Source organism: Megalops cyprinoides, chromosome 2 (genome assembly GCF_013368585.1).
Source record: "Megalops cyprinoides isolate fMegCyp1 chromosome 2, fMegCyp1.pri, whole genome shotgun sequence".
Lineage (NCBI taxonomy): Eukaryota > Metazoa > Chordata > Actinopteri > Elopiformes > Megalopidae > Megalops > Megalops cyprinoides.
Window position 1 is genome coordinate 65,363,287 of NC_050584.1, and position 13,439 is coordinate 65,376,725.

Below are 13,439 nucleotides of genomic sequence, written 5' to 3' on the forward strand. Positions count from 1 at the left end.
TGTTGTAACCGATCCAAGCAGCCGATTGGTTCTCATCTGCAGTTGTCTGGCCAATCCCCGAACCCCTCACCAGGCCTCTTCCGCTGAAAAGGGCCAGTGTGGTGTAGTGTAGTCTTTGGGGAACCAGAGGATTGCTGGTTCTTGGAGGGAGGAGGGAGCATCTGCCTCCTCTTTCCTCCTTGGATACAGAAAGGTTGCTCTGAAACCCGCAGGTAACCAACCTTTCAGGACCTGCCCTGCTGTACCTGGACTACAATACATAAAGCTGTGACAGTTTTAGTTTGCACGCCACAGAAAGACAACCTTCTTCCTCCTCACCCTTTGCCCTGCCAAGAAGCAATAAAAAGATGGTATAATTAATATTAATAATGATTAATATTATGTATTATATATGGTGATCTGCACCATTGCATTATTAAACTAAAACGGAAAGCAACCCCCAAGACGGCAGAAGAATCGTGTTAATTGGTAAATGGGTACACAGACGTCTTGACTGGGTTCACTGCATGCATACACTAACACACACACGCACACACACACACTGTAGTCGGTTGCAATGTAGCTGTGTCCTCCGGGGACCTCCGCAACGGCGCCCCGCTCCGAGCGCGCAAGCTGCCACACGCAGGCGCGCTCTCGGCGCAGACACGGTCACGGAGACCCACAGGCGGTGGAGTGGGCGTCTCGACGCGACGCGCCCGCCCCTTTATCCGTGACCACTCCCGGAAAACCGCGCTGATTGACACCGTTTCGCATCGGCCTTATCGGGGTGTGCAGTCGCTCGGTTCTGTTGGGTGCCGCTGTCCGTAGCTCGTGCAGGCGCCATGCAAGCGGTGCTGTGCATGTCCCTCCGCACATGCAGCATCAATGGAGCACCTTGAGCTGTGCCGTTGCATTTAATCCGTGATTTCTGATGTCGAAGGGGATTTCCATTCATTTTCTCCGCTCATCTCAGACATCGTCGGTCGCTAGATTTATTACTGTGATCTCGACGCGTGACCGAAAGGGATTTTTGTGTGGTGTACAGAATATATTTTTTCTCCTGTTAATTTGAATTTCCTTGGTAACGTTAGCTGTTTTAAAAATGGCGAGCGACTCTCCGGCCAGAAGTCTGGACGAAATAGATCTCTCTGCTCTGCGGGTAAGTTGGGATAGTAAACGAATTTTTTATTGTCAGTGAATTTTCTTTGCCAGCTGCCGAGCTAGCCAGATATGGATGCGATGGGGAGGAAAATGGGGCTCCGACGCGAACGCTTCACAATCACACCTGCATCTATCCAGCGATATAACTGACATGAACGGGGCGAGATGAGAGCCGCCGACATGCATTGGTGGAGCCGCGGGTGAGAAAGTTAATTTTGCAGTGCAGATGATCTAACTCGTTAATATTGACCAGTGGTACCATATTTTAATTTTGGCTTCCTACGGCATCCAGTGTAGCAGTACATCTGAAATGGAAAGAATCCGATTTAAAACGGATCTAATTCGCGTTGCCTGTTCGCTGACTGAGGTTTGTTGGATTGCAAGTGTGGGTAACAACACATGTAGCTGGCTAGTTTACTATCTTTTAAAAGGCGAACTGAAATATATTGCTAGATACCAACACAGGACACGTCGTACGCACCTCAATGTGTGCTTTACCCCGCCTGTCTCTTCTAAGAACACCTGGAACGTAAATAATCACGCCGAAAGAACATTCACAGTATTATACAGCAGCTGGACTCCTCGGTCGGAATAAAACGCCTGTAATGTTTCAGCATAGTTGTGCAGCTATGTTATCAGCAGGGGAAGACACTAGATGTCTAATTAATTGTTACAGCATTTATTGTCTGACAGTAATGTAGCTCAGTAGATAATGTGCTGTAGCCTACATTGTGCCAGCGAAGGATTACGATGGTTTTCTGCTGACGGGTAGCTAGATTCTGTTTGTTTTGAATGGATTTGTGTCAGACATTTAAAAAAAAAACATCAAACCGTTATTTTTCAGACGAAATATACAGGGTATGTTAACTGCAATTTAACCAGTATTTTGTTGTTTTTAATGTGAAATATCTTGATGCGTTTTGAGAGCGCATGCACGTAGGTTTAGTAGTAGCAGCCTGTGTCCTGATCCGAGTGCGAACGGTTGGCCTCAGCATCATTCTTTTGTTGGCGCGGAGTGAAAATGTTCCGCTGTGATACGGAGTCCGCGGTTTGCTGAGCTTTTTGGAGGCTTTTCGTGCGGCGCTACACTCTGACAAGTTCCACGACGCACTGAGACAGCGTGTCTGTCGGAAGCGCCTCAGACATGACCTTACCTGCAGCCCCGAAAACGTGCTGCGACCTGATGCCATTTGGAGAGCGTTTTTGTGCGAGTTCCTTTTACTGTTGTGAACAGTCAGCTTTGCAGCTGTAAACGCCGCTGTTTGCTTTGGTCAAATGAAAACAAATGAAGTTGAGTGTGTGGCGAGATATAAAGAGGATTGTATGCTTTGTTATCTTACATGTATCCCATATCTGTTGTCATTGTAGGTAGTCCTTAGATAAGCAGTTCCTTTAGGATCAATATTTTGTGATCACTGAAATGATGTTTGTAACGCTTGTTTTCTTGCTGGTCCCTGAGCAATCGTACACAAATAAACAGTGGACGCTCTATGAATTTTACTGTCTGAAGACAGATGTTGCCCAGGGTCCTGCTCGGCACTTGGAGGACACCGCTTGCCAACAGCTGTGACCTTTTGCATAGATTTTGCGGGAAAAAAGCGTGCACAAAATGTTATGCGTGTTGCTTATGTTTTGTACGTAACATGTCTGTGTAGAAAGCTCCTCCCCACTTCCTCACCTGATGCAGTCGGTTTCTGGGCTCTAGGTGTTTGTCTGTGAGGAAGTCGTCTGTGTGTGGGAGGTGAAGTGACGGTGTTGTTGTGTGCGTGTGTGTGTGTGTGAGAGAGAAAGAGAGAGAGAGAGTGTGTGTGTGTGCGTGTATGTGTGAGAGAGAGAGAGAGTGTGTGTGTGTGTTGTGTGTGTATGTGTGAGAGAGAGAGACAGAGAGTGTGTGTGTGTTGTGTGTGTGTGTATGTGTGAGAGAGAGAGAGAGAGTGTGTGTGTGTGCGTTGTGTGTGTGTGTGTGTATGTGTGAGAGAGAGAGAGAGTGTGTGTGCGTTGTGTGTGTGTGTGTGTTTTTGTGCGCTTGTGTGTGTGCGAGTGTGCAAGTGTGCGCGCGCGTGCGCGTGTGTGTGTGTGTGTGTGCTTGTGCTCTGTTGCCCGGGCGCCTGGTCCCGCTGTGTCCCGGATGACGGTGATCTGTGCAGCGGGTGGCTCAGCTCTACGCTGCCGCTCTCACTTCCTGTCAGAGCTGTGCAAAGCACGCTGTCTCACCCGCTGCCTGCCTGCTTTACCCCGCCCCCCCCCCAAACCGGTTCATTCTGCAGGACTGAAGAAGAGGGCGAGGCCCAGCGAGGCAGCGGTGTGGAGAGGGAGATTACCCTGGGGGGAGGCGGGGGGAGGGGGGGGCGTTTGGGTGCTTTTGATTTCATAATCCATTGTGTCTGTTGCGTAAGTGACGCATTTGCTGTCTCATGTGGAATGTGCAGTTTGCGCAGTGCTGTGTTAGCAGTTAGCATCTGTCTCTGAACATGGCTTTCTGTTCACTCCCTCTCCCTGCTTCTGCCCTGGGTCGTCATTCCTCGTCCCCGTGCGCAGCTTTGCAGGGAGCTACTTCCACTGAACTCCAGCAGGGGGCAGGATCAGGTCAGAGTGCCTCTGGGCAAATGAGGTGTGATGTTTCACCTGAAGATGAACTGCTTCGGCTTGGACATCACTTAGGCCAGCTGGCCTTAGCTCACGGAAGGTGTGATGAGGAGAAGGAGCCCGTAGGGTTCTTCCCTGACTGACCAACTGACTGCCAATCTGACTGCCAATGACTCAGTGTATGACTGACCAAGGCACTAGCTGACTGACTGATTCACCACCTGACCGACCGACTCATCAGCTAACTGACTAACTGGCTCACTGAGTGACTGATCAACTCATCGACTGACTGACTCACAGACTCACTGGCTCACTCACATGTAACTGACTCGCTGTCAGTCTGACTGACTGCCTCCCTACCTGACTGACTGACTCACTGACTGACTAACTCACTGTCTGAATGGTTGATTCACTGACTGATTAACTCACTGAGTTATTGGCTCACTGACTTTCTTACTGTCTCATTGACTGACAGACTCAGACTCACTGACTGATCGACTCGCTGACTGACTGACCAACGCTATAAGAGCATTTTACCGCTGGAAGGCCAGAAAGGCCGGGGTTGACGGTGGCAGTTGTGGAGCAGTGTCTGTACACTTCTTGTTAGTTTTGTAATGAATGTATTACATTGGCATTATTCTAAGCATCGATCTGGCGTAAAGAGCGTCCCGCTGAGCCTGACAGACACTTCCCTCCTCTGTCCGCCCATGAATCAGTGCTGATGAATTATACATGCTGTTTTTGCAGCTGATGTTACCCAGTTGACAGTTCATGTAGCCACTTTCCTGCATGATGGCACAAATTAGCCAAAGAGCACTGGGCCCATGGAGCCTGCTGGTGAGGTTTCAGGGAGGAGAGGGCGGGTGGGGCTGTGTGTGTGCGTGTGTGCGTGTGTGCGTGTGTGTGTGTGTGCGTGTGTGCGTGTGCACATGTGTGTTTGTGTCTGCTTGTTTGTATTTGTCTGCTGGTGTCTGGTCTGCATGTGTGCATGCTTTTGTGTGTGAGTGTGTGTGTATTTGTGTATGTGTGCATGCATGTATATGTGTGAGTGTATGTGTCTGTGTGCATGTCTGCTGGGGTCTGGTTGTGTATGTGTGTGTGGGTGCATCTGCTTGTGGGTGTGTGTCTGCATTCTTTTGTACACCTTTGTCTGTGTGTGATTGTATCTGTATCTGTGTCTACTTGTGGTTATGTGTCTGCTCGTGTGTGTGTATAAGCTTTTGTGTGTGTGTCTGCGCATGCGTGCGGGCTTGTTGGTGGCCAGCCGAATCCATTCCCAGGACCCCTAATATATGTGGAAAATAGGTCACCCAGAAGCAGAGTGCAGGCACACGCCACAGCCGGGGGGGGGGGGGGGGAAGCATTTCAGCGCGACATGCTCCCCCCCTGCACCTCCTCCTCCTGCATGTGGGGTGGCAGCAGGGATGGGGGGGTCGTATACAGACAGACACACTCAACTCGTACCTGGGAGGCTGTGTCCTGCCTCGAGGAGCAAGTGACAGGCCCCACCAGGTGACTGTCCTGGGACCTAGCCACTGTGACACGTCCCTGGAACACCTGCCAACCGTGTTGGGGGGAAAAAAAAAAGACACAAAAAATATGTGCTGGGCGACTCCTAGGATCCCAGAGGAGCCAGGATGGGATGTCAGGTTAAACTTGGGGGGGGGGGGGGGGGGGGGCTTTATGGCTGCCCTCATCCAAGCTCTGGAGATGGGGCATCAGAGAGAGCCGCTGGGATTGGTGCCGTGCGTCAAGCAGGGATGCACCTGCATTTTTTAAATATCATTCTGCATCAACTCTTAATCGATTGGTTCTAGTTGTTCGTTATTTGGGCAGGAGGTCCCCTCACCTGCTGTTCCAGGTGCACATCGGACACGAATTGAAAGGTATCTCCTCCTGAAGCTGCAGGACTGTGGCCACTGAGGGCTGGCGGTGCCCTCCTCTGCATTTACATTTCATTACATTATTGCCATTTAGCACATGCTTTTATTCAGAGTGGTTTACATCAGTTACAGTTTTTCACAATGGCATCCATTCATACAGCTGGACATTTATTGAGGCAGTTGAGATTTAATTACCTTACAGCAGCAGTGCCCCAGCAGGGAATCGAACTGGCAACAGGTCCTGCTCTTTAACCACTATCCTACACTATCCCTCTGCAGAATTCTGCCTGTTCCTCCTCACTCCGCCTGTTTCTCCAGCTCATTACGCTACGTTACATTATGTCATTTAGCAGATGCTCTTACCCAGAGCGACTTCCAAATAAGTGCATCACAATGCTAAGAGTGGTTATCGAAAAGTACTGCAAGTGGTAATTCAATGTGCTTTAATTTAATGTGCTCTGCTGGCACGGGGGGTGGGGTTCTGCAAGCTCTCTCGGTGTGGAATCTGTCTGGGGAGTGCATCAGCAGGTAGACCTGCGGCCATTGCCGGACTGCACTTTCACAAGGAGCCTGTGTCACGGGCAGGTAAACCCCTCCTCCTTTAGGCACGGGTGCTGACCACTGAAAAACAGTGTGCTGCAGTGATGTTTTGTTGAAGGGATGATGGGAAGTGAAGTCTAAGGCTTGAGCTTAGGGAGTGTGTTTTATTGGTTACAGACTTCATTTCCCAGGAGCCACCTGTGGGGCATGTTTTGTGGCACTTTGCCCACTTAAAGGACTTGGTGGTAAGAAAAACAGGAAAAATTGGTTTTGTGGTGAGGAGTGACACAAAATCTTAGCTGTCAAACATCATGCCTAATAACATCCCATTGCACTGTGGTGTTGCTGAAGTGTTTTGACACTTGAAACCAGATTAAGCTAAAACAAAGAAAAAACCTCAATGATCTTTTCACTTTTGAGTGATTACATGCGGTTAAGTGCGTCCAAGATGTCCAGGTAGGGCATGTGGCCGAAACCAGCACTCACAGCAACAGCCCTGTGCACTTAGCAAGTGCGAAGAGACATCAAAGTTAGCTGTGAATTATGGGACATGAATATGTAGATATGGAGGAGAGGATCTGTCAGAAATACCAAGGGAGAGATGATGGGCCTTGAGGGTGGTTGCATCTGTCATGTTTTTCTTTCTTTTTTTTTTTTTTTTCTTGCTTTATTTATTTATTTTTTTCGGTTGCTGACTGAGGATGATGAAAAGAGTAAGAGAGAGCCTAGCGGTGAGTCGCAGGGCCGTAGCGGCGGCGGTTAGCACAGAGCTCCGTGTGCTCTGTGTGCTGAAACGGTGGGTGTCGGGCGGGATCTCCTCGAGAGAGAGAGAGAGAGGGGGGGAGAGGCGCAAACTGGCACGTGTGCTGTGTCATTATTGCTGCTGTTTCGCGTGTCCGCTGCGGGCGTGGCTCTGTGTCCCGGCCGTCCGATTGGCTGGAACGTGGTGGAGCGCTACGACGTGTGTGATTGGCGGGGCCGTGTAACGGTCAGTCACAATTACCGGGCTCTGGAGTTATCTGACGCGCGGCGGATACGCGATAAGAGCAATTAGACAGAGCAGGCCGCAGGAGGAGAGCGAGGCGGAGACGCAGGCGGCATGAGGAAGGAAGGAGATGACAGCACAGTGACAGCACACGTGTGAATGTGTGTGTGTGTGTGTGTGTGTGTGTGTGTGTGTGTGAGTGTGTGTGTGTGTGTGTGTGTGTGTGTGCGCATGTGCATACGTGTGTGTGTGTGCTTGTGCGTGTGTGCGTGTGCGTGTGTGTGTGTGTGTGTGTGTGTGTGTGTGTGTGTGTGCTTGCGCGTGTGCGTGTGCGCGTGTGTGTGTGTGTGTGTGTGTGTGTGTGTGCTTATGCGTGTGTGCGTGTGCGTGTGTGTGTGTGTGTGTGTGTGTGTGTGCTTGTGCGTGTGTGTGTGCGTGTGTGTGTGTGTGCATGTGTGTGTGTGTGTGTTTGCCTGCATGTTTGTGTGCATGTGCACGCGTGTGTGTGTGTGTGTGTATGCTTGTGCGTGTGTGTGTGTGTGTGTGTGTGTGTGTGTGTGTGTGTGCTGTTCTGTGAGTGTGTATGTGTTTGTGTGAGCATTTGTGCATGGATTTGTGTGTGCGTGTGTACGTTTTTCTCGAAGTGGATGAATTTCTGCATCTGCTTGGTTATTTCCTGTGTGTGCGCGCGTTTGTATGTTTGTCATATGTGTGTCTGTGTGTATTTTTTCTGCGGGTGCGGGTGCGTGGGTTTTTTCCTGTATGCTTTGCTATGTGTGCATGGGTTGCATGTTGTGGGTTTTTTGTATGTATGTGTGCTTTTATGTGTGAAGCTTGGGTATGTGATCTGTAAGCATGTGTGCGGAGTGTGTGTGTGTTTGGCGTGTGTGTGTGTCTGTGTGCACACGCAGTACTTCATTACCTTCCTTTAGCTGAAGCACGTGCGACTGAGCACTTGACACCTGCCCCTAACAACAACACAAAAAAAACCCCAGTCTGTCTTTCTCACCCACTCTTCTCTCCTTCTCTCTTCAGTCCCTCTGTGCTCCCTCTCTCTCCTCCTTCCTCTGCCCCCCCCCCCCACCTCTCTGCGCAGACGGGCTGAGTTTCAGACGCCGCAGTGTGAGAGTAACAGCAGGTCACTCGTTACGGCTCTGAGCTCCTCGGGCTGCTCTCTCTGTGAGGAGGGAAACAGGTGCTCGCTTCTCGTGGGCCCTACGCATGCTCACATTTTTACATTTAATTTTGCAGCTTATTCTTTCATTTCTTTTTTTTTTTGGTAGGACAAAACAAACAGTGGATAGTAAACATAAAAATAGTATAAAAACAACATGCAGCCAAAAAAAGAATACATGTAGTCAGAAGGTAGAAATAGCTTTTTGTGAATAGTGTATCATATGTGTCAGGTTCTCTGCACACTTGCATAAATATTAGATTGAATGCAGCTTCAGACACAGTTTTTGAACCGGGCTTAACTGTTAGTGCACACAGGTATACAGGAAGTGGCTAAGGCCAAAGAGGTGCAAGTATAGGTTAGGTATGGCTTCAGTGAGTGTCGAAGTGGTTATTACAAGAACTGTCACTTCAGTGCATTTTCATTTTCAATACTGAAATTGCAGTGCGGTGTGTGTACGTACAGGAGCAGTAGTGGGCAGCAGTGTGGTGTGCCGGTAAGGAGCAGGGCTCATAACCAAATGGTTGATGGTTTGATTCCCCGCTGGGGCACTGCTGTTGTACCCTTGGGCGAGGTACTTAATCTACAGTTGCTTCACTGAAATATCCAGCTGCATAAATGAATAAAATTTTAGGTTGCTCTGGTTAATGACCATAATGTAATGTCGTGCAATATCAGTATTTTGAACTGAAGCGTTTCGCCTGTGCTGATGTTTGTGCAGGTCTCGTTATATGTTTTCGGGTTAATGGAGGATACTGGAGATGAGTAGCAAGTTTGGTAGCACTAACACACTAGTGTGCAGCAAAGCAGAACCACAGCCACTGCACACGGTGTTCAGCCTGAAAGGTGTGTGAAAGAAGCCATACAGGCCCCGGGAGGTGTGGTTTTGCCTGTCCCGGTGTTCACCTGCCAGTGCTGGCCTTTCCCTGGTGCAGGGTACAGGACAGAGGCTTGTGGCCTGTGTCCTCAGGCCCTCAGCCCGGGAGATGGACGGTGTCGTCTGTGGTTTGTGTGGGAGTGCTTGTGCCAGCCTGGACTCAGCTGTATCTCAGCCTGGCTTCTGTCAGGTTTACTCGGCTCCCAGGTAACCCCCAGCCCGGACCGATCCCGGCCGGCTCAGTCTGGCATTTGAGGCTCTATGAGGCAGGTGAGCCAACCAGAATAAAGCTGTGTTTCTGGTGATGTCGTGGTAATGTCGTCTCTGATAGGCTAATCCCTGCTGTGCATCCTTCACACTGGTGTAAGAAGGAGTGAATCAGAGACTACCTTTAAATCCTACCTGTGAATGTGTTTATGTTTGTGTTTGTGTGTGTGTGTGTGTGTGGATGGACAGACAGACAGACAAATATACACTGCCACTTGCTGGCTGTCCCTGTCTCGTTCAGTCTGTCAGCTCCAATGCAGTTACTGTCTCAGTATTCTGAGTTACTTGATGTCACGGGTATGTGCTAGAACATCTCGGTCCGTGGTGCTGAGGAGGGCTGATACTGGCCTGGAAAACAGCTCAGGAAAACAGCCTGGCACCTGTACTCCCCTGATGCAACTCCCTCTGATTGGATGGCAGAAGCACGCAGAGTGGCTGAGTGCTTCACGTGGACACTGTGTGTTTCCACACACTCAGGGAAACGCCATCCACCAAAGTGCTGACGCAGCCAATCGCTGAGCACCAAGCGGTCAACTTCCTCAAATGAGCAGATTTAAAAGTGTCTCTAATGAAATTATTACTGTCGGGATGTGCTCAAATACTAATTACAGTATGTTTGAACTTCATTGCTGCCAGCTTAACTAGAATTAACTAGAATGGATAGCAGTAAAGACAGTACACCTGGCAGAAGTGTGGTGATTTGCAAAATGAGGCTGTTGACAAGTATACTCATCTCATTGTGTTGACAGTCTCTGCCATTGTTGAAGCTACATTTGTTCTGATTTGCTGGCTTGTTGTGAACATTCTTGAAGGGGTGCGGTCTAAAACAACATCCATAGTAACCCTAGGAATGCCGATAGCACTGAAAACTCCTGTTACCAGCCGGAACCTCCTATACAGAGGAATGCTGGAACTGAATATTTAGACGTAGCACATCATCTGTGATGATATTCTGTCTTTTTACATTTCCATGCTTTTTACATTTCCATGGTCCTACTGGTTTTTTGCTCAGGGAGCTGTGGGTGCATTTGCCCAGAGGAAAAAGATAAATTTGTGTCTCCTTGCCTTTTTTGTGTGTGTGTGTGTGTGTGTGTGTGTGTGTGTGTGTGTGTGTTAGCCTCAGCTCTCACTTACCTCTGGCTAAGAGCAGGAACATTCACTGACCCACTTCCTGTTTGGAAAAGTCAAGTGTTAATCCGAGTGTTTCATTGCTCATCTCTTTTGCTGCTTAGCCAAGTGGTGTGGGCACCAAACCAGGCCCTGCATCAGTGTGTTAGAAACCAAGGCCTGACACAGTCTCTTTGTCTGTCTGTGTGTCTCTCTGTCCTGCTTTCCCTCTGCCTGTATGTCTCTGTGTCTCTTTGTGTCTCTTACACTCTCACTGTCTGTCTCTGTGTGTCTCTCTCTCTGTGTTTTTCTATCTGTCTCTTTGTGTCTCCTCTGTCTCACTGCCCGTGTCTCTCTCTCTCTTTGACTCTCTCAAAGAGAGAGAGACACAGACAGTCTGTCTCGCTCTTTGTGTGTCTTCCTCTGTCTCACTGTCTGTGTCTGTCTCTCTCTGTCTCTGTGTCTCTCTGTGTCTCTCTGTGTCTCTATCTCTGTGTCTGTGTCTCTCTGTCTCTGTGTCTGTGTCTCTCTGTCTCTGTGTCTCTATGTCTCTGTGTCTCTGTCTCTGTGTCTGTGTCTCTCTGTCTGTGTCTCTCTGTCTCTGTGTCTCTGTGTCTCTCTGTCTCTGTCTCTCTCTGTGTCTCTCTGTGTCTCTGTGTCTCTCTGTCTCTGTCTCTGTGTCTCTCTGTCTCTGTCTCTGTCTCTCTGTGTCTCTGTGTCTCTGTGTCTCTGTGTCTCTCTGTCTCTCTGTCTCTCTGTCTCTCTGTGTCTCTGTCTCTGTGTCTGTGTCTCTCTCTGTCTCTCTGTCTCTCTGTCTCTCTGTCTCTCTGTGTCTCTCTGTCTCTCTGTGTCTGTGTCTCTCTGTCTCTGTCTCTGTGTCTGTGGCTGTGTCTCTCTCTGTCTCTGTGTCTCTCTGTCTCTGTGTCTCTGTCTCTGTGTCTCTGTCTCTCTGTGTCTGTGTCTCTCTGTGTCTCTGTCTCTGTCTCTGTGTCTCTCTGTCTCTCTGTGTCTGTGTCTCTCTGTCTCTGTCTCTGTGTCTCTGTGTCTGTGGCTGTGTCTCTCTGTGTCTCTGTGTCTCTGTGTCTCTGTCTCTGTGTCTCTGTCTCTCTGTGTCTCTGTCTCTGTCTCTGTGTCTCTGTGTCTCTGTCTCTCTGTGTCTCTGTCTCTGTCTCTGTGTCTCTGTCTCTCTGTCTCTCTGTGTCTGTCTCTCTCATGTGCATGTCTGCAGTGTTTCCATCTCTCTTGCGCTAGTCACATTGGAAAGGTTAGTGCCAGTGGCAGCAGTGTGGCATCGCAGGTAAGAAGAGTGACAGCACTGTGGCGGATCTGAGTCTCCTGTCAGGGCACCACTTTGAGCTAGCTGCCTAACGCACCGTATTATAATAATAACTGCAGCGGTGTAACTGAACGACATGTGAGTTATGTAATTCCCCTGGATAAGGTCAAAGCCGTACCTCTTTTTCCTCTTATGTCTTTAGACTGTAGCTGTGTGGTAGAAAGAGAGACCAGCGGAGATGTATATTGCACTCAACTTTGTATGTGCTGGTATTTTTGGAATGAGGTTTGAAGCTGCTTGGCTATATAGGCCATTGGCACAGGAGGTCAGCATTGATTTTGCATGCTTGTGTTGGGTGGTTTCAATGGGTAGCATCTGGCTACACACTGAGCTGCAGAAGTTTTACTGCCTCATTGTCTTGGCTGCACAGATTCAGTGGCTTCAAAACAGCATGAAAATGTTGATGTAAACAGTGTTAGAATCATCTGCTCACTTGACATAGAACTTTCACCGCACCACCACTACATGTTCCTGTGTGCTGTTGATAATGTTTGGTACTGTTTGGTTTGCTGGGGCTGGAACCCGCAACCATATGGTTGGGTCAAAGATTCTAACCCAGTAGTGCCAGGACTTTTGGGCTTATTTTTTTCCCTGATTCAGGGTGGGGTAACATGCCTTAAGTCATCCGTGTCTAAAAAAACACACACAACAGATATACAGACAGACACACAGACAGACAAGCTTGCACTTACGGAAACACGTAGGCAACACTGACACTCATACTCACTCACACACACAAGCACACACACACACACACACACACACATACATACACACACTCTTAAAATTTGATCCCAATTTCACTGCTACCCAGATTTTCCATCATTTTTATTTTGTTTTTAGCTCACTGAACTGGTGCCTTGTGTTTAGCATTTTTCATCTACACATTTTAGTCAGAGATCCTCTTTCTCTTTCTCTGGGGAGGAGCGGACCGTTGTAAAGCTGGGGTGCAGACGCACTGTGAGACCTAGCAGCGACGGCACAGATCACACACGCTCTGTGTTGGGAAACTCTGATCAGTTCAGAGTGTATTCATCTGAAAGGAGTCCTACTCTAGCATGCTGTTATCATTGTCAGCATCGCGATCAAGTATAATTTCTTAGCAGCTGCGGCTGAAAGGATGACTCTCGGAGGGCAAGGGTTGGGGTTTTAGCTGCACCTCACAGTTAAACGGAGGTGTGCCTTGGGGCAGCACTGACAACCAACAGCCGCACCATCCACAGGTCTGATCATGCTTTTATTTAAAAATGTCATTAATTGATTGGGACAGATGCAATTGCAGAATGGCATTCCAGTGCTGTGTATCACAGCATTGTGGCACAGTGGTAAGGAGCAGGGCTCATAACCGAAAGGTCACTTGCTTGATTCCCCACCAGGGCACTGCCGTTGTACCCTTGGGCAAGGTACTTAACCCACTGTTGGCTCAGTAAATATCCAGCTGTGTAAATGGCTAAAATTGTAACCTCCTGTATGTAAGTCGCTGTGGATAAGAACATCTGCTAAATGACAATAATGTAATTTATAGCTTATCCTAGTTTCCAGTG

At 48.8% G+C, this 13,439-nt stretch overlaps 1 protein-coding gene across 4 annotated transcripts in view; it reads left to right on the forward strand.

Annotated features, from left to right (window-relative positions):
- The first annotated feature begins 759 nt into the window (after window positions 1-759).
- The window catches only part of LOC118772584 (traf2 and NCK-interacting protein kinase-like), a 109,430-nt gene continuing 96,750 nt past the window's right edge, over window positions 760-13,439 (forward strand). For 2 of the 4 annotated variants that reach the window (XM_036521048.1, XM_036521045.1), the window contains exon 1: window positions 760-1,138. In XM_036521048.1, the coding sequence (XP_036376941.1) occupies window positions 1,082-1,138 (57 nt within the window). In that variant the 5' untranslated portion in view covers window positions 760-1,081. The remainder of the gene's footprint in view (window positions 1,139-13,439) is intronic. The other 2 variants (XM_036521047.1, XM_036521046.1) reach the window with 2 other exon arrangements.